Source organism: Podarcis erhardii (assembly GCF_964252035.2).
Source record: "Podarcis erhardii genome assembly, chromosome: 1".
Lineage (NCBI taxonomy): Eukaryota > Metazoa > Chordata > Lepidosauria > Squamata > Lacertidae > Podarcis > Podarcis erhardii.
Genome location: NC_138497.1, coordinates 74,461,297 through 74,480,605, shown reverse-complemented (window position 1 = coordinate 74,480,605; position 19,309 = coordinate 74,461,297). Strand labels below are relative to the sequence as shown.

The 19,309-nt window shown below is 44.7% G+C and overlaps 1 protein-coding gene across 2 annotated transcripts in view; it reads right to left on the bottom strand.

The window, feature by feature from the left end:
• The window catches only part of OSBPL5 (oxysterol binding protein like 5), a 128,563-nt gene extending 126,656 nt beyond the window's left edge, over positions 1 to 1,907 (bottom strand). Inside the window, exon 1 of one of the 2 annotated variants that reach the window (XM_081840471.1) lies at positions 1,275 to 1,907. Coding sequence is in view for 1 of the 2 variants with exons in the window: in XM_081840470.1 (XP_081696596.1) it covers positions 1,397 to 1,423 (27 nt within the window). In the remaining variant the exon portion in view is untranslated. The remainder of the gene's footprint in view (positions 1 to 1,274) is intronic. The other variant, XM_081840470.1, reaches the window with a different exon arrangement.
• Between the last annotated feature and the right edge of the window lie 17,402 nt (positions 1,908 to 19,309).

Genomic DNA, 19,309 nt, shown 5'->3' with positions numbered 1-19,309 from the left:
TGAAAGATGTTTTCATTATTTTCCTCGGGTTGCATTCCAAGATCTCCCAATTTATATTCACTCTGTATTTCAAGGCACTGAGGAGGTTTATTTTTACTGCACCATGACATGAAATAACTGGAGGGGAGGAAGGGGGAGAAACTTGTATTTTAAAAATAACCAAAAGGGTCACCACTTTCCAAAGACAGAGCCTAACAATACATATTCACTTTAAATACAAAGGTATTAGAACAACAAACAGGCCTCTCTGTCTGCTTTCTCAACATAAGCCACCACTGGACATCTAATTTGCTGTGACGGCACAGAAAACAAAAAAAGGATGCAAAGCAGAGCAAAGAAAATTAAAACTAAATCCCTTGTTGCTGTGTAATTATGTTTTTTTTTAAAAAAAATGCTAGCATTTAGTTTATTTTTAACCCACTGAATAAACTAATAGGCCTTATGTAGCTGAATTGCGTTCAGCATTTTACAAACTGTAATTCTGCAAGACCTCTGATACAATAAGTATCTGACAGATTTGCAAACATGCTGCTGAAGAATCTTTCAAACACAAACAAACCTGTTATTGTAATTACCTTTAGCTACAATAGCAGCTGACAAGGCTACTTGATGCAGGAATGGGCGTCGGGGATGCAGCATTTTAAGCATCTGAAAACCATGAGATTCCCTGCACTTTAAGAATGGGACTCTTCTTGTTCCATTCACTGAGGACAGAACACATGGTGGCTGATACACAGCGAGTGTCTCCCGGTTCTTGCTTACATGGCCACCGTTGTCCTCTTAGGGATTTTTGTGAACTGAAACATTTTTGGTGCACTTTGTCTCCCCTTTTTTTAAAATAAAAAAATCAAATCTCCTAAAATGATCTGAACATGCGTGTCCGTTTTCTAATTTGAGAGAACCTTTTAGTAAATCGCACTAATAACGGAGAGGGGGGGGGGTTCGGGTCTCACCTCTGTAAAACGGGGAATCCCCGTATGTAACGCTAAAATACGGGCTGAAACCTTCGCTCCATGAAGGGCGATGTTGTTGTTTTTAGGAGGAAAATAAATCCATCCCTCATCCGTCGTCCCACGAGCGATGCAAAACGCCGTGTTGCGCCCGTCTCCCCTCCACCCAGCCCAGTCACTGTGCGCAAGGGAGAGGGCTCTATTCCTCCGCCTGGAGAGGCTGAAGACGCGCCACCTCCCGCCCCCCCCCATCCACACCCTCGGGCGCGCACGTTGCTGGGCAAACCGAAAACATGTCGTCGTCGTCCTGCTTCTTCGCCTTACCTCCTCCTCAGCGCGCAGACAGCAGCAGCCCGAGAGCCCCCTCGCCCCAATTCCTGCCGGCGAGCCGAACAGCGGCGCGCGCCCCGCGTCGCCAAGCAGCAGCTCCTCCTCCTCCTCCTCACCATAGTCAAAAGTTCCCCGGGAAGCATCGCCCCGGCGCGTCGCTCATGGTCGCCTTCTTCCACAACGCGACCGCGTCCCCGAAGCTGCCGTGGGCTCGAGGCCGCCGCCGCCGCCTCCCTCTCCTCCTCAAGTGTCACTTTCCCCAAACCGCTGCCATGCGCCGCGCTGCCCGGGGAGGAGGTGGTGCCCCTGGCGCGCCCCCGCCGCGCCCGCCTCTCTCTTGCTCCGCCGCTTTCCGGCGCCCTGGCAGCCCAGAGCCCTCGAGGGCCCGGAGCGAGGCCGCCAGCCTCGGCAAGCGTCCCTCCTGGGTCCCGGTTTCCAGGGCCGGCAGGCAGGCAGGCAACAAAGCAACAGATCCGGGGAGGGCGGCGGGAGAAAGAAAAGCTTGGCCACTCCAAAGCAGGACAGCTGTTTCACCGAGTCTCTGCAGCAGGAAATGCCACAAGACTTATATCCAACCACATCAGGAAGAGAGAGCGAGAGAGACAGAGAGACACAGAGAAAGAGGGGTGGGGTGGCGTATAAAATCCGGGAAGGATTAATTCAGTTCGGGATCGGATTTGGTTTGTAGTTTGTGTGTGCGCGCGCCCGCCGCGCGTGTTCGACGTCTTCCTGGTTTTGCTGGCTAATACAAGAGGCAACAGGGGAGAACACAGGAGTGAAGCAACGTTTAGCCGGGAGTAGCACAGAACGTCTCCATATACTGAAGGATTGTGATTATGATTATGATTATGATTATTGTTATTATTATTATTGCTACTACTACCAGGGATTGCCCCTCCCCCAGAATTTGTGGCTATCTTTCTGTTTCTCTTTCAGATGCTTTCAACTGAGCAGAAAATAGGAGAGCAGACTTGGGCAGCCAAAGAGCCTGCTACCCCCTGCTGGACGGCCAGCGTCCAAATACTGGCCTTCAATTAAAATGATGAAACCAGGAGGGGAAATGAAGGCGGCATAAGCAGAAAGCTCTAGGCACAAGGGGAAAGCAGCAGGGGGAGAGAATAATCCTGTTGATGGTGATATATCACTGTCTTCTTCTTTTTAAGTGTTTTCAAAGGTGGCACAAGATGAAGCTGTTCTCAGATCTAGTCTTGGACAGTGCTTGGATGGAAAGTTAATTGAAGACCATATTTAATCCACTCTGAGCAACGTGCAAGAAGAGTGGGATAGAAATGCAACATATTGCATACGTGTGCAAATCCCTTTGCTAGATTTGTGCAGTTGTCACTTTTTGTGTGTGTCACCTCATGGTTCTCTGGATGCCTTTAACAGCAGTTTAAATGGAACAAACTAACCAACAGAGCTTCACAGTACAGTGGTACCTCAGGTTAAGTACTTAATTTGTTCCGGAGGTCCGTACTTAACCTGAAACTGTTCTTAACCTGAAGCACCACTTTAGCTAATGGGGCCTCCTGCGGCTGCCGCGCCACCGGAACACGATTTCTGTTCTGATCCTGAAGCAAAGTTATTAACATGAAGCACTATTTCTGGGTTAGTGGAGTCTGTAACCTGAAGCGTATGTAACCTGAGGTACCACTGTATTGATTGGAGCATTATGCCCAGCCAACACTCAGGTGTAATTTCTCTGGGAAAAGGACATTTGTAATGAGTTTCTCCCAATGAAAAGGCGTCTGCTTTGAGACCCTGGAGGACGAGTTGGTGTCCAGATTAATTTTCTTTAGGCCCCTTTGTTTAAGCTGCATTATAGCTAGACATGGCTATATATACATGACAAATGTATATTAGTTATTTAAAAAGTGACAAATGTCTGCTTCCTGTTCTTGGGATCTGATGTCAGAACTTTAATGCACTCTGGAGACCAAAGGCATCACACCTGTACTCACGTATTTTCTGCCATCTGTAAATCATAACAGCAGTGCTGGCATCCACTACGTGGACGGGGTGTGTGCATTGGCTTTGTGGCAGTCCACTAATCTGTAGGCTAAGATGCAAATCAATTGGTCACAGTCATTTCTACTCTGTCTCTGGAATTGGCTCCGATTTAGCAACATCTTGTCTAGTGAAGCAACCAGGAGCAGGGTGGGCAGATAGATGGAATGGACTTTTCCCCCTGCCCCAGGACCCATCACCAGCAGCAATAGTCAAGCAAGACCAAATAGTAAAGTTCTCTGCACAAAACCTGCTGGATGGATCTGCCTGAAATTTGGCAGACTTCATCTGCTGCGGAGGGACTCATTTGCCTACAAATTTCATACACTTGTGCTAAAAGGAGAAAGAAGTTATAGCTGTTTTTAGATCCCCCACTATAGGGAATGGGGATAAAACAGAGCTTCAGATTTAACAGATCAGATTTGGACCTCAATAAAAAGTTACAATGAAATGACAAAGAACAGATCTGAAACAGATTAGGCTGTTTACAACTGCCAGAGATAAAAATACAGGGTGAGTCTTGTGGCTGCTGCAGACCCATAGCACTCTCTCTCTCTCTCTCTCTGGGATTTTGTTCTCGTGGTGCTTGTCCCTCTCTCCTACTCCCTGTCAGATAATACACTCTGTTGGCTGCACACCCTGCCTCCCCCTCTTCCCCCTGGTCTGTTTTTTCCCCCTGTTGTTGCACCCCTTCTCATTGCCTCCATTCAGCCCTGCAAGATCTGGAAATGAGGTTGCGCAGAAATTCTCAAACTATTTATTTACATATGTATTTTCTCCATCCTTCAACTATAAAAGATTTCCCACAGCAGCTAACAATTAAAGCCATCTATGTAAAACCACATTCACCTCCTTAAAACAATTCACCAACAGAACATTATACACCTGGTACCAAAAAGATAACAGAGTGGGTGGCTGATGTGCCCCTCTGGGGAAGGAATTCAAACATAGGGCCACTGCTACCAAAATAATCCCAAACTAGGGTCACCACTTACCTAGAGATGGGCCTCAAAAGATGGTCCAGGCAGGTTCATGTGCAAAGATGTCAAACGGGTTCCCTGGTCCTAAACCTTGATTCCTCCACCTGCTACATGATAATGGGCTTGAAGACCAGGCAGGGGTCCCCCAGACTTCCAGACCTGGATAAATTGTCCCTTTACATCCACACATGCTTGGGCCCTATCCCATACTAGAGTAAATATAATTTTCTGGGAGGCAGTTACAAAAATAAACTGCATCAAACCATTGTTTTACTTTTTGATCATTTCTGGACAGAAGAGAAAATGTTCTTAACCAGTCGCCACTCAGAAATAAATATCTTATTTCTATGACTTTTTAAATCTCATTATATATGTGGATCATATTGGTCACACTATTCCCAAATGGTCAGAAGTAAATGCATACTTTAAAAATGCAGTTTGTTTTCAAACTGTATCCTACATATTAACACTATCAAATAATACTAACAGGATTCCCATAAGTTATAACCTGACACTAACAAGCCAATCTTATACATGCTTACTCAGGAGTACGAAGGAGGAGAAACTTGGTAGGTTCAGATTGTGAACAATCCACAATCCGAAGCACAGCTATCCTTCTAAATTTGCACTCATCTGAATTTTGTGTGGAAGTTTTCCAACCAAACAATGAGCGCAAAAATACATAAATTGCGGGAAAGCATGCACATAATGCATGTATTAGTGGATCGGCTTGTAAAAGTGTGCATATCAGGCAAAATTGCATGCACAATGTGTATATTAGGAGAAATGCACACTTAAGTGCTAATGAACTTTCATGAGGATTTTAAAAACAAATTGCAAACTGATGAAGAAATGTGCAGAAGTCAATTTAAGACTGGGGAAAAAATAGAAATTGAGAGACACTAAAATTGACAGATGTGTTGATCTGCTTCCAGACTGTTGCTATTTTTAGTTGGAATTTAATCACAAACCTGCTTCTTCAAAATATGAGATTTTTTTATGATTAGGAAACTAACAAGAAAAGTGTGGTATAACACTTGGTGTGATGCAGTGTCTCTTAACCTCCCCACAAACAAACTGGAAAGAATGCTCAGTAATAAACATGTCATCTGCAGGTACCCTAAGTCTAATTGAGCTCAATGGGGCTTACTCCCAACTAGGTTACTGGGTGTAGGATTGCAACATAAGGCAGCCCCATAAGGTAGTCTAACTTGACTAAGTTGTTTTGCCTTCTGCAAATTTTAAATTTTAGCTCTGCAATTTCAGTCTAAGCATTGGGCAAACTTGGAGACATTTGAAGGAAATCACTGTTGTAAATTAGTTTTGACTTTCCCCTCTCCTGAAATAAGCAGCAATCATATATGTCATATTAAAGGATGAAGAGAAAAGCCAGGTATGACTGCATAAAATAATGAGACTGTGTAAAAGTAATCAAATGATGAATCATGTGAAAAAGGGATCAAAGGACTTCAATACCACACTTGTATCAGTATAACTGACATGAAGAGATCTCTGCAACCACAACTCTATTGATTAAACAATCTATTGGTAGTCAGTTAATTAAAATACTTTGCAATAGGTTTCATGGCTGTTCATGCAGTGAAAAGTATAATAGTTCAATAAATCAAGTGGATTACAAATACAGCAGCCTCCCAGCTGCCCCCACCCCATGCAATACAGTTCTTAATGGAACAAAACCTTGTATTTCTACCTTTAAATGTTTTCGGATGAACTTATTGGCTAAAACGCTTAAAGGCATCATTCAAGCAAAGTGGATGTTTTGTAAAAGGTATGGATACGTGCCTCTTCTGAGCTCACAAGCCAAGTGGAATCTGACCTTCCTTGTTGGTTTATTTTAGCCTTCAGAAAACATATATTGGTATCTCGGTCTCTTAATTGCGAACTTGCTGCAGCTCTCAGGTGTCAAGGGAAGGAGGGGAAAAGCCACAAACAACCTTCCAGTGTCCCCAGAGAGAGCAGTTGACATAAGCCAGCTCCCTAAGGAGATGTAGCAGTTTTTGTCTGCTTAAGACAAAGGCAGCAGTTAAAAAGTATGGCTTAAAATAGGTCATACAAGCCACACAGAATTGAACAAACAAGTAGAAGCCAAGGCTTCACACACACACACACACACACACACACACACACACCATATATTTAAAGCACAGGGCTTCCCCCACAGATTCCGGAGGACTGTAGTTTACCCCTCACAGTGTTATGGTTTCTAGCACACTTGACAATGGTTCCCGGGATTCTTTTGGGCAAGTGTATGGTCTGCACACAGCCTTACAGGGGATACAACATCAAGGAACAGCACAGCTGCCCATCTCCAATCTTGAAAATAAACACAATGCTTTTCTACCCAAGTTTTTATTCAACATGTGGGAGTCAGTGATGACAAGTGTGCTGGCTCTGCCACCATCACCATTCCTGCGATCTTCCAACTTATAGAAGAAGGTCTTTAGTGGAGAACCTTTTATATCCATGATGGTTCACCACAGCTTTTAGAACCTTCTAGAACACACAGGGAGCCGCCATGGATACAAAAGACTCCTTTGCTGCAGAACTTTGCCTTCCTGTGTTGAACCAAAGGCGGACTGTTGAGGAAGCTTTGCTAATGCCATCTTGATAGTCAAGATAACCTCAGAATTAATTTAATTGGTAATTGATATGTTTACATCCACTTGCTTTGATAAAAGCTAATTGGCCTGCTTTGATGCTACCCTTATCTGTGGATTGGGGGGTTGGCCTCTGAACCCAGAAAAGGGAGCTAACTATCTAAGATTTGGGTATTTGCCACCAATGATGCCCTCATCTCGTCAGGTGGAGAGATTGGAAGTCCTGGCCAAACTGACATGCTGCTTTGTGTATAAAGAATGTATGACTGACTGCTTGGGTGTGGACAAGCTAGCTCCTTGCTGTGGTGTCCGTCCCATGTCTGCAAAGGCTAGGAGACCGGCAGGTTGCTTTGCTGTAAGTTCACACCCATCTTTAATAAAACACAAGAACCCATCACTCTGGTGTGATGGAACAGACACAGGAAGAACCACCTTTGAAACAGGCCAGAAACAGACTGAGCCATCCATCCCTACTCAAGGGTGTCTTTCCCTAACAGGAACCAAAGTAGATGATAAAGGTTCAACATGGTACACTTACCCCTAGTATTTGGTATCTTATTGCAATGAAACTAAGGTCTAATTACATTTGGCAGTACAGTACCTTTATACTGAATTACTAATCAAATTATGCCTTGTGTCCCTTCTTTTCCTAAACCTTCTGAATAGTAACACCCTTTATGCAGGTAGGCATATTCATTCTGTTTTTCCATGCACATCATAACTTTTTGATTTATGAACTTGGAACTGTCACCCAGGAGATGTGTGACTGACACACACACACACACACACACACACACACACACACACACACACATTCCTGGTGAAAGAATGAGATAGTAGATGGTATGCCAATAGCACTACAATAACGATGAATCATACAATACAGGGTGGAAGTGCTTCCAAATCATTATTAGATATATTTGTTCATATATATATTACAACTTACTTTATTGTTATTTAGGCACAAAGCCAAATCATCCATAGTAGAGTATGACACCTTTTGCATCTTTTATGCTCAGCCCATAAATCTTCTGCCTTCTTTTGGGATCAAGTTAAGTATCTGCTTGACTATTATAATTAATCTTCAGTCTGCCAGAATACTGCTGTCCTGGCTCATGAGCAGAACAGTTGCCAATGGGAATTGGAAGCACTCAAGAAGACAAAACTTTAAATATTAGTCATTCCAGCCTAGGCTGAAGGGCAATGGTGGCCCATCTGTGCAGGAGAAGGGGGATTTCTGTGTTATTATTCATTTTGACTCCCCACCGCCCGACAAACAGCTGTGCAAATGACTGAGCAAAGCCTCTGCCACAATTTATATGAATAAACTTATATATATATATATATATATATATATATATATATATATCCCCTTCATGTGCATTGTCACCAGCATAGTAGTAGTAGTAGTAATAATAATAATAATAATAATAATAATAATAATAATAATAATAATTTATTATTTGTACCCCGCCCATCTGGCTGGGTTTCCCCAGCCACTCTGGGCGGCTTCCATAAAAACCAGAAATACACTAAAATATCACAGATTAAAAACTTCCCTGAACTGGGCTGCCTTAAGATGTCTTCTGAATGTCAGGTAGTTATTTATCGCTTTGACATCTGATGGGAGGGCGTTCCACAAGGCGGGTGCCACTACCGAGAAGGCCCTCTGCCTGGTTCCCTGTAGCTTTGCTTCTCGTAATGAGGGAACCGCCAGAAGGCCCTCGGCGCTGGACCTCAGCGTCCGGGCAGAACGATGGGGGTGGAGACGCTCCTTCAGGTATACTGGGCCGAGGCCGTTTAGGGCTTTAAAGGTCAACACCAGCACTTTGAATTGTGCTCGGAAACGTACTGGGAGCCAATGTAGGTCTTTCAAGACCGGTGTTATGTGGTCTCGGCGGCTGCCCCCAGTCACCAGTCTAGCTGCCGCATTCTGGATTAGTTGTAGTTTCCGAGTCACCTTCAAAGGTAGCCCCACGTAGAGCGCATTGCAGTAGTCCAAGCGGGAGATAACTAGAGCATGCACCACTCTGGCGAGACAGTCCGCGGGCAGGTAGGGTCTCAGCCTGCATACCAGGTGGAGTTGGTAGACAGCTGCCCTGGATACAGAATTGACCTGCGCCTCCATGGACAGCTGTGAGTCCAAAATGACTCCCAGGCTGCGCACCTGGTCCTTCAGGGGCACAGTTACCCCATTCAGGACCAGGGAGTCCTCCACACCAGCCCGCCCCCTGTCCCCCAAAAACAGTACTTCTGTCTTGTCAGGATTCAACCTCAATCCATTAGCCGCCATCCATCCTCCAACCGCCTCCAGGCACTCACACAGGACCTTCACCGCCTTCACTGGTTCTGATTTGAAAGAGAGGTAGAGCTGGGTATCATCTGCATATTGATGGACACCCAGTCCAAACCCCTGATGATCTCTCCCAGCAGCTTCATATAGATGTTAAAAAGCATGGGGGAGAGGACGGAACCCTGAGGCACCCCACAAGTGAGGGCCCAGGGGTCTGAACACTCATCCCCCACCACCACTTTCTGAACACGGCCCAGGAGGAAGGAGCGAAACCACTGTATAACAGTGCCCCCAGCTCCCAGCCCCTCTAGACGGTCTAGAAGGATGTTATGGTCGATTGTATCAAAGGCCGCTGAGAGATCCAGCAGAACTAGGAAACAACTCTCACCTTTGTCCCTAGCACGCCGGAGATCATCAACCAGCGCGACCAAGGCAGTTTCAGTCCCATGATGAGGCCTGAATCCCGATTGGAAGGGATCCAAATGGTCCGCATCCTCCAGGCGTGCCTGGAGTTGTTCAGCAACCACGCGCTCAATCACCTTGCCCAAGAATGGAAGATTTGAGACTGGGCGATAGTTGGCCATACTGGCCGGGTCTAAAGATGGTTTTTTAAGAAGCGGTTTGATGACCGCCTCTTTCAGCGGATCTGGGAATGCTCCCTCACAGAGGGAAGCATTCACCACCCCGCAGAGCCCATCGCCCAGCCCTTCCCGGCTTGCTTTTATTAGCCAGGATGGGCAAGGATCCAGGAGACAGGTGGTTGGTTTCACGCGTCCAAGCAGCCTGTCCACATCCTCGGGGGTAATGGATTGAAATCGATTCCATGCAACTTGACCAGACAGAGCTCTAGCACTCTCCCGCCCCAGCCCTGCTCCCACGGTGGTGTCTAGCTCCTTCCGAATATGAGTGATTTTATCTGCAAAAAACTTTGCAAAATCGTTGCAGGAGATCTTGGGGTCTTTACAAAGCCCCGGTGGTAAAGGTGGTTCCGTTAAATTACGAACCACCTGAAAAAGTCTCCTGCTACTATTTTCTGCAGATGCAATAGAGGCGGTGAAGAAAGTCTTCTTCGCCGTCGCTATCGCCACTTGGTAGGCTCGACGTTGAGCTCTAACCTGTGTCCGGTCAGATTCGGAGTGAGTTTTTTGCCACCGACGCTCTAGCCGTCTCAGCGATTGTTTCATCGCCCTCAGCTCCGAAGAAAACCACGGAGCTGTCCGGGCTCCATGCAATCGGAGAGGGCGCTTCGGAGCCAGACAGTCGATAGCCCTGGTTAAGTCCGCATTCCAGCGGGCCACCAGGGAATCAGCTGAAAGGCCATCAACATGGGATAAGGCATCCCCTACCACTCTCTGGAAACCATTTGGATCCATTAAGTGGCGGGGGCGGACCATCCGAATTGGTCCCACCTCCCTGCAGAGGGGAAGGGTCGCGGAGAAGTCCAGTTGCACCAGGAAGTGATCTGACCATGGCACTTCTTTTGTTTCACTTTTACTTAGTGTCAGATCACCCACGTCACTAGAGGTGAACACCAGGTCTAAGGCATGTCCATGACTATGAGTTGGGCCAAACTTATTCAGGGACAGCCCCATGGAGGCCATGCTTTCCACGAAGTCCCGAGCAGCCCCTTGTAAGGTCATGTCGGCATGGATGTTAAAATCCCCTAGGACAACCAAACTAGGTGTCTCCAGGAGAAAATCCGCCACGACCTGAAGCATCTCAGACAGGGAATCCTTGGTGCAGCGGGGAGGTTGGTACACCAAAAGGAATCCTGTAATGCCCCTATTGCCCAACTTCCAGAACATGCACTCAGAAAACTGGATCTTCCCAGTAGGACGCCTGGTGCAAGCTAGTGACTTCCTAAAAATCACTGCAACCCCCCCTCCCCGCCCACATGACCTGGGTTGCTGTGCGTAAGAGAAACCTGGTGAGCAAGCAGCGGCAAGGACAGGCCCATCTGCTTCCTCCAACCAGGTCTCTGTCACACATGCCAGGTCAAGTCCTCCATCCACAATCAGGTCGTGGATGGCAGTGGTTTTATTCATCATTGACCTGGCATTACACAGCATAGCAAGAATTAATATATTCCAATCCACTTATTTACTTGTTTTGGAGGAAGATCCCATTCTCCCATTGTCTAAGACCTGGTGTGGAGAAGTGGCTGCGAACAGAGAAATCTTCAACCCAAATCTCACATCTGCCATGAACTCAGTTTCATCTGAGGTGCTCTTTCATAATATGGGTATAATGCTACTGACTGAAGTATTAGGCCAAGGATTAATACAAAAATGATGTTGCAAAGATTATTGAGGCAACGCACGTGAAGTGCCAAGCACACACTCCAATGTGTTATAATCAAATCCAGCATTTTGTGTGGCATATGCCATGAACCTCCCCCTTGATACTCAAATGTACAGCATTAACTTCAGTAGAATTGCATTATATTTCTTATTAGTGCATTTGTTTTGGAAACATGCTTTTTTTAAAGAAACAAGTTGGCTTGTGGGCTGCGAGTACTTGGGAACAAAAAAATACTTTGTATGAAGCAAAGTAAATACATAATAAATACAGGGGCAACAGGGTTTCTTTAAGCAGGGTTGACTTAGCAACACATCTTTTCTTAGGGTTGCCATATTTCAAAAAGTGAAAATCCAGGAAGAAAAGTTGTTGAGCTTTTAAAACAACTTAAAACAAGACATAACAAAATTACATTTGCAAACTGGGATTTTCATCAGGAGCTATATTTTTCACCCCACAAGGCAAAATTTGTGCATACTTTGGAAAATTGCTTCTTTGAAGTGCAGGCTGCTTTATTCTATTTCAGCTCAGCTTCCTTTAGTAGGACTTGACCGCAGATAAGATGTATCAATAATGCTTGAAGAATAGGGCCTGAGAGCAGCTATTTTCTTTTATGATTATGTGTGTTAGTAGGGTTCTGCACCAAATGGCCATCTTATTTGTGAGTGATTTCAAAAAACTTTTTAAAAAGGTTTTGAAGGTTCAGCCACAAGAACTGCTGGAGCAAAAAATAGAAAAAAAGGATGAACTTTTGAATCTGGTGCACATAACCTAAGAATAGTGGCTGGTGTCTTTTGAACTACAGTGTTACACAATGGAAAATCATCATCATCGCCATCTTTATGGTGTAGTGGGGATTTGAACATGGTTCACTCCAGCCTTAGCACAGCACTAAATACTATCCCACCCTGGCTATCTCCAGGCACTTGATTCAGTGTCTTTAATATGAGACAATTTAAACTCTAAATGAGACAAAAGAGATACTCAAGCAATCAAAGTTCTCTGACTCAGAGACTTTTGATTTGGATCCAGAACTCTATACCCAAACCCGTATTTCCTTACATTATTCAGAGTGCATTATTTGTTGCTGCTGCTGTTGTTAGAACCAGTTTGGTCTAAGAATTATCACAGAGCATACAGCAATTCTCTGAGGATGGTTAGCTTTGGTTATTTTTGGCATGCATGAATACATAGGAGCAGAATAATAAGTGCTGCTCTTCTCTTGGGGACTAGGGTGGCCAGTGTAAACACTTTTGTCCATTCGTTAGTAAACAGGCATTAATAAAGTCCCAGCTGCTGGACCCCTGCTGACCTTCACTGAATTTTAAGATGGCCACGGATCCTACTTTACAAAGGACGTTCCTCTGTTTGAACAGCTGTCAGGAGGCAGACCTTCCTTTGAAGGCACCCTCTGTTTGATCGGCAGTCCAGTCTAAGCCTGGTTAAAAGGTAAAGAACTGAAATAAGTTTTAAGCTTCTTGGCTTGGAACTGAGAAGAGATGTTTTATAGGCTTTGAAACATAGGAGTTGTGTGTGTGTGTGTTTTGAAGAATAATCAAACAGTTGAATAGTAGAGTGGAAGCAACCGCAAAAAGGGTCCCAGGATGGAATCTTCAACTCCAGCCCAATATAGTACAGTGGTACCTCGGGTTATATACGCTTCAGGTTACAGACTCTGCTAACCCAGAAATATTACCTTGGGTTAAGAACTTTGCTTCAGGATGAGAAAAGAAATTGTGCTCTGGCAGCGTGGCAGCAGCAGGAGGCCCCATTAGCTAAAGTGGTGCTTCAGGTTAATAGAATCATAGAATCATAGAATGATAGAGTTGGAAGAGACCACAAGGGCCATCGAGTCCAACCCCCTGCCAAGCAGGAAACGCCATCAGAGTACTCCTGACATATGGTCGTCAAGCCTCTGCTTAAAGACCTCCAAAGAAGGAGACTCCACCACACTCCTTGGCAGCAAATTCCACTGTCGAACAGCTCTCACTGTCAGGAAGTTCTTCCTAATGTTTAGGTGGAATCTTTTTTCTTGTAGTTTGGAACCATTGCTCCGTGTCCGCTTCTCTGGAGCAGCAGAAAACAACCTTTCTCCCTCCTCTATGTGACATCCTTTTATATATTTGAACATGGCTATCATATCACCCCTTAACCTCCTCTTCTCCAGGCTAAACATGCCCAGCTCCCTTAGCCGTTCCTCATAAGGCATCGTTTCCAGGCCTTTGACCATTTTGGTTGCCCTCCTCTGGACACGTTCCAGTTTGTCAGTGTCCTTCTTGAACTGTGGTGCCCAGAACTGGACACAGTACTCCAGGTGAGGTCTGACCAGAGCAGAATACAGTGGCACTATTACTTCCCTTGATCTAGATGCTATACTCCTATTGATGCAGCCCAGAATTGCATTGGCTTTTTTAGCTGCCGCATCACACTGTTGGCTCATGTCAAGTTTGTGGTCAACCAAGACTCCTAGATCCTTTTCACATGTACTGCTCTCAAGCCAGGTGTCACCCATCTTGTATTTGTGCCTCTCATTTTTTTTGCCCAAGTGCAATACTTTACATTTCTCCCTGTTAAAATTCATCTTGTTTGTTTTGGCCCAGTTTTCTAATCTGTCAAGGTCGTTTTGAAGTGTGATCCTGTCCTCTGGGGTGTTAGCCACCCGTCCCAGTTTGGTGTCATCTGCAAATTTGATCAGGCTGCCCTTGAGTCCATCATCCAAGTCGTTGATAAAGATGTTGAATAAGACCGGGCCCAAGACAGAACCCTGTGGCACCCCACTAGTCACTCTTCTCCAGGATGAAGAGGAACCATTGATGAGCACCCTTTGGGTTCAGTCAGTCAGCCAGTTACAAATCCACTGAGTGGTAGCATAGTCAAGTCCGCATTTTACCAGCTTCTTTACAAGAATATCATGGGGCACCTTGTCAAGGTAGACTACATCCACTGCGTTCCCTTCATCTACCAGGCTTGTAATTCTGTCAAAAAACGAGATCAGGTTAGTCTGACATGACTTATTTTTCAGAAATCCATGCTGACTATTGGTGATCACAGTATTCCTTTCTAGGTGCTCACAGACTGTTTGCTTAATGATCTGCTCCAGAATCTTCCCTGGTATTGATGTCAGACTGACTGGGCGGTAATTATTTGGGTCCTCTCTTTTCCCCTTTTTGAAAATAGGGACAACATTTGCCCTCCTCCAGTCTGCCGGGACTTCGCCTGTTCTCCAGGAATTCTCAAAGATGAGTGCCAGTGGTTCTGAGATCACATCTGCCAGTTCTTTTAATACTCTTGGATGCAGTTCATCTGGCCCTGGAGACTTGAATACATCTAAACTAGCCAAGTATTCTTGTACTATCTCCTTAGTTATTCTGGAGATAGTTATTCAGTTATTCTGGGCTGTGTTTCCTCTGCTGAATCATTTGCTCCAAATTCTTCAGGTCGGGCATTGTTTTCTTTATCGGAGAAGACTGAGGCAAAGAAGGCATTGAGGAGTTCAGCCCTTTCTGTATCCCCTGTTTGCATTTCACCATCTTCTCCTCTGAGTGACCCCACTTTTTCTTTGTTCTTCCTTTTGCTACGAACATACCCATAAAAGCCTTTTTTGTTGCTTTTAACCTCTCTAGCAAGCCTGAGTTCATTCTGTGCTTTAGCTTTTCTGACTTTGTGTCTACACGTGCTGGCTATTTGTTTGAATTCCTCTTTGGTGGTTTCCCTCCTTTTCCATTTTTTGTACACATCCTTTTTTAATCTTAACTCAGTTAAAAGTTATTTAGATAGCCACCCTGGCTTCTTTAGGCACCTTCCATGTTTCCGTCTCATTGGTATTGCCTGAAGTTGTGCTTTTACTATCTCCCTCTTAACAAACTCCCAGCCATCATGAACTCCCTTTCCTTTTAGTATTACTGTCCATGGGATCTCACCCAGCACTTCCCTAAGTTTTATGAAGTCGGCTTTCTTAAAGTCAAGAAATTGAGTCCTAGTATGCTTGGCTGCTCCTTTCCGCTGTATAGTAAACTTCAGAACTGTTAAGAACAGTTTCAGGTTAAGAACGGACCTCCGAACGAATTAAGTACTTAACCTGAGGTATCACTGTAAAGCCTTAGGCTGTACTATACTTACCCATTTGTAACAAGAGGAGTAGGTTTTTTTCTCAATACAGAACTGTGCATGCTGATGCTCAACATAGTGTTTTAAGTCTGGATTCATTCTAGATACTTCCCGTTGTATTCAGAAGTTGTATTAGAAACAAGAAACAAGGCTCTACTTGTTAGATCATGGATAGGCAAACTAAGGCCCATGGGCCCAATCACCTTCTAAATCTGGCTCATGGGTGGTCCGGGAATCAGCGTGTTTTTACATGAGTAGAATGTGTCCTTTTATTTAAAATGCATCTTTGGGTTATTTGTGGGGCCTGCCTGGTGTTTTTCATGAGTAGAATGTGTGCTTTTACTTAAAATGCATCTCTGGGTTATTTGTGGGGCATAGGAATTTGTTCATTTCCTCCCCAAAATATAGTCCGGCCCCCCACAAGGTCTGAGGGACAGTGGACTGGCCCCCTGCTGAAAAAGTTTGCTGACCCCTGTGTTAGATGAAACAGTTTATTTTAGAGTGCTTTCCTTGCTCAAAGTTACATGTGGTATTCTTCTTTCCATAACTGTCTCTAAACCTTGGGATGGACTAATCTACGCTTAGGCCAGTGCATTCTGGAATCCTGGTCTGAATCAATGAATGCATGTGCCATAGACAGTACTCTGCCACCCACAAAGGAGGGTGTGGTTACTTGATATGCATTTGAAAATCCTTCCCTTGATTAGGAGGCGGCAGAAATTTTTGCTTGAGGTGCTCAATCAAGCCCCCACCCCCGGCGGGGGATTAGCCACTCCTGATTCAGTTTAACATAAATGTTTTAAATAAGCAGACAAATGATATAAAGGTTGTGGTTAAATCCACCTCAATGCAGGTTGAAGTGTAACTTTGAACTTACAACACTTTGAATTGTACATTTAAAGAAAAAAATGAATAAATATGTGGTGTCCATTTTTTTGCTTCTTCTGGGAGGAATGGCAGACCTGTTTGGAATTCACAGTCCTATACATGTCTGTTCAAAAGTAGTAAGTCCCATGGGCTTTGAGAGAATCTTTTCCCAGGCATGCAGCCTTTACCAACTCCATTTGAAAACAGTTGCACAGCTTTTAAGGTGAGCACATTGAAAAAAAAGGACCAAGCGGCATCTGTCAGAAAGTAACAACTTTGTACATACAGGAAGTGCAAAGGTGTTCCAAGGAAGTTTGTGTTTCCTTGTCAACAGTAACAGCTTCTGCTCTGTGGAGCTTACAATGAAGCTGCAGACAAAGCAGTTTTCTAGGGTATGTTCTGAATTAAACAGCCACAAAGTTTATATTCACCTGAGATAAATTGTACAGGAGACATTTTTAGGGCAGGCAAATGTTTACTTCACACAGCATGACTTCCTTGTCTTTCAAACCAAAAATAGAGAAAGGGGAAAGGAGAGAGAAATGATAGTGAATGAACTGTTTAAATTACATGTGTTCTTTCTGGGAAGTGTAAGACAGTTTGAAAACTTAATATAAAAATTATCTCCTTACCTTTAGAAGATATATATTTTCCCCTTTCTGATGGGTCCTAGCCCTGTGCCCTGAGAAACAGTGCTTGCTGCCCTCATCATGACAGAGTAGCCAAAGATGGTCCTAAGGAAGGATCAACTAGCGGCACCCAGGAACATAAACATTGTCCCATAGTTACTGGGGAGGGGAAAATGTGACTCCGTCAATGCTAATTTGGGGACAATATTGCGCCTCACACTGCAGAATGCCGAGTTGAGATCATATACTGTTCTTCCGTTTCTCTGAATTGCTTTTCACAGAATTCCCTTCAGATCTCTTGATATGCACAAAAGCTACGCCATGCTAAATTTGTTAGTCTTTAAGGTGCCACAAGACTCTTTGTCATTTCTGCAGCAGCAGAAGAGCACGACTCCCCCTCTGGACACAGTTATGTAAGTGAGCAGAACAAAAGCCTTCCTATAGCTTTAGCAGCTGGCACAATGTACTTGAAGGGCATTCTGAAGAAACTTTTTTTTTCTTTACAAAAAAGAAGAAGAGAGAGACACCTACAAAACTGTTTTTGTGTGGGTTTTTTGTTTTTAAAGGTAGAAACTCAGTAAAGGGATGCTTATGTAATCCTGATTTGAAGTGGTTATTTCTTTCCCACCAGGAGGTTTCTTAAGGTTTTTTGGAACATTAGTTTAAGGACACGTTCCAGCTAGGCTAAAAACACTCAAGGAGGATGCAGAAAAGGTAGGCGATGAATGTGGATCGTGAGAGTCTTTGCCTGGAGGGAGGCCTGAGGACCAGGAAGTGATGTCTGGGGGGGGGGTGCTGCTTTTGCTTCCATCTTGTCACAGGAACCCCCCCCCCAATCATTCAGTTTGTACAAACTTCACACACACACACACACACACACACACACACACACATGACATACACTACGCTTCTGTTATAAATTCATAGAAAATCAACCATACATTGGATCTGCACCGTTCCACTTTTATTTTACTCCATGAAGGAAGGACTACAAAATGGGGAAGGTTTGATACAGGGCAGCCATAATCCCTTGAGCATACCAGCACATACACAGGAGCCCTGCCCAGTTGCTATGCCAGCCCTGATGGTCCTAGACCTAGATGGTCACAAAGAACTTGCATATAGGAGTGGATTCAGCACGGACTGGAACAAAGGGCAATGATCAGCTCTTCCCTCTGGGGGCAGGAAACTGCAAACTCCCCTCTGTCACCTGGAAAGTACTCATGGGGAGGGGGAAAGGGGGAACCAGCCAGGTGACAGGACCCTCAGATTACCACCACAACTCCTCCCTCAACCCCTCCTCTTTGTGATGTATCAATGATGTAGTTGTGATGTAGTTTTAGGGGTGTGGTTTGGGGGATTAGTAACTAATAAAAGTTGGGGTCTTCTTTTGTTCTGGACTTCCATCTTGCTTCATCTTGTTGTGGGTGGGAGTCCTGTCGCGACAGTTTCCAATATAAGGCCAAACCTACAGGCTGCTGTTTTGCTCCAAATTGTCCTGGTTGGTGTCTTTGTTTTTTGTCCAAGGGAGCCCTCGGCTTCCTCCGTTAACAATCCCACACTGAGGTTCCCTATGCCTGATATAAGCTTGTGTGTCAGAAATATGGAAGCGTTTACATTATCTTTCTCTGCAGTGAAACTCTCTGAATGAAACTGACCAAACTTCAGGTGAAATCTCTTTCATTTGCCTGCCTTACATAAGAAGAGAACCCTTTGCTGCAAGAATGTACACCATCCTTTTTCAGGGCAGGAGCTTTAACTTTAAAGATTAAAATTTGGAAGGGCAACTCTCTGCTTACGATTAAAAAGCAAAGCCACTCTGATGAAGCACATTATTGTCACCATTTGGAGGGAACAGTGTGCCACTCATGATTTGGAGCACTTGGGATGGCAACTTTCTCTTGTTGTGCTTGTTGTAGCACAGGACTAACTCACAAGGCATGCGGTAATTCTGCAAACTGCTGAAAGTTGTGTGATGGTGGTGAGTGTCACCTGACCTCCACACATTGGTGATGTCGTCTGTGCAGGGACCAGCTGATGTAGGCTTTGTACACAGACCATGTCCTTGGAAAAAACTGAATGGTAGGGATTGCCTATTGGGAATGAGCGTCTTGTGTGCATTAGCAGGTGTGTGCAGATGCAGTTCTCCAATGAAGATGTCATCCTCCAGCACTTGGAGGTTAAGCACGGCAAGCGGCCAGCACCATTGGGCATGATCCTGAATCTTCAG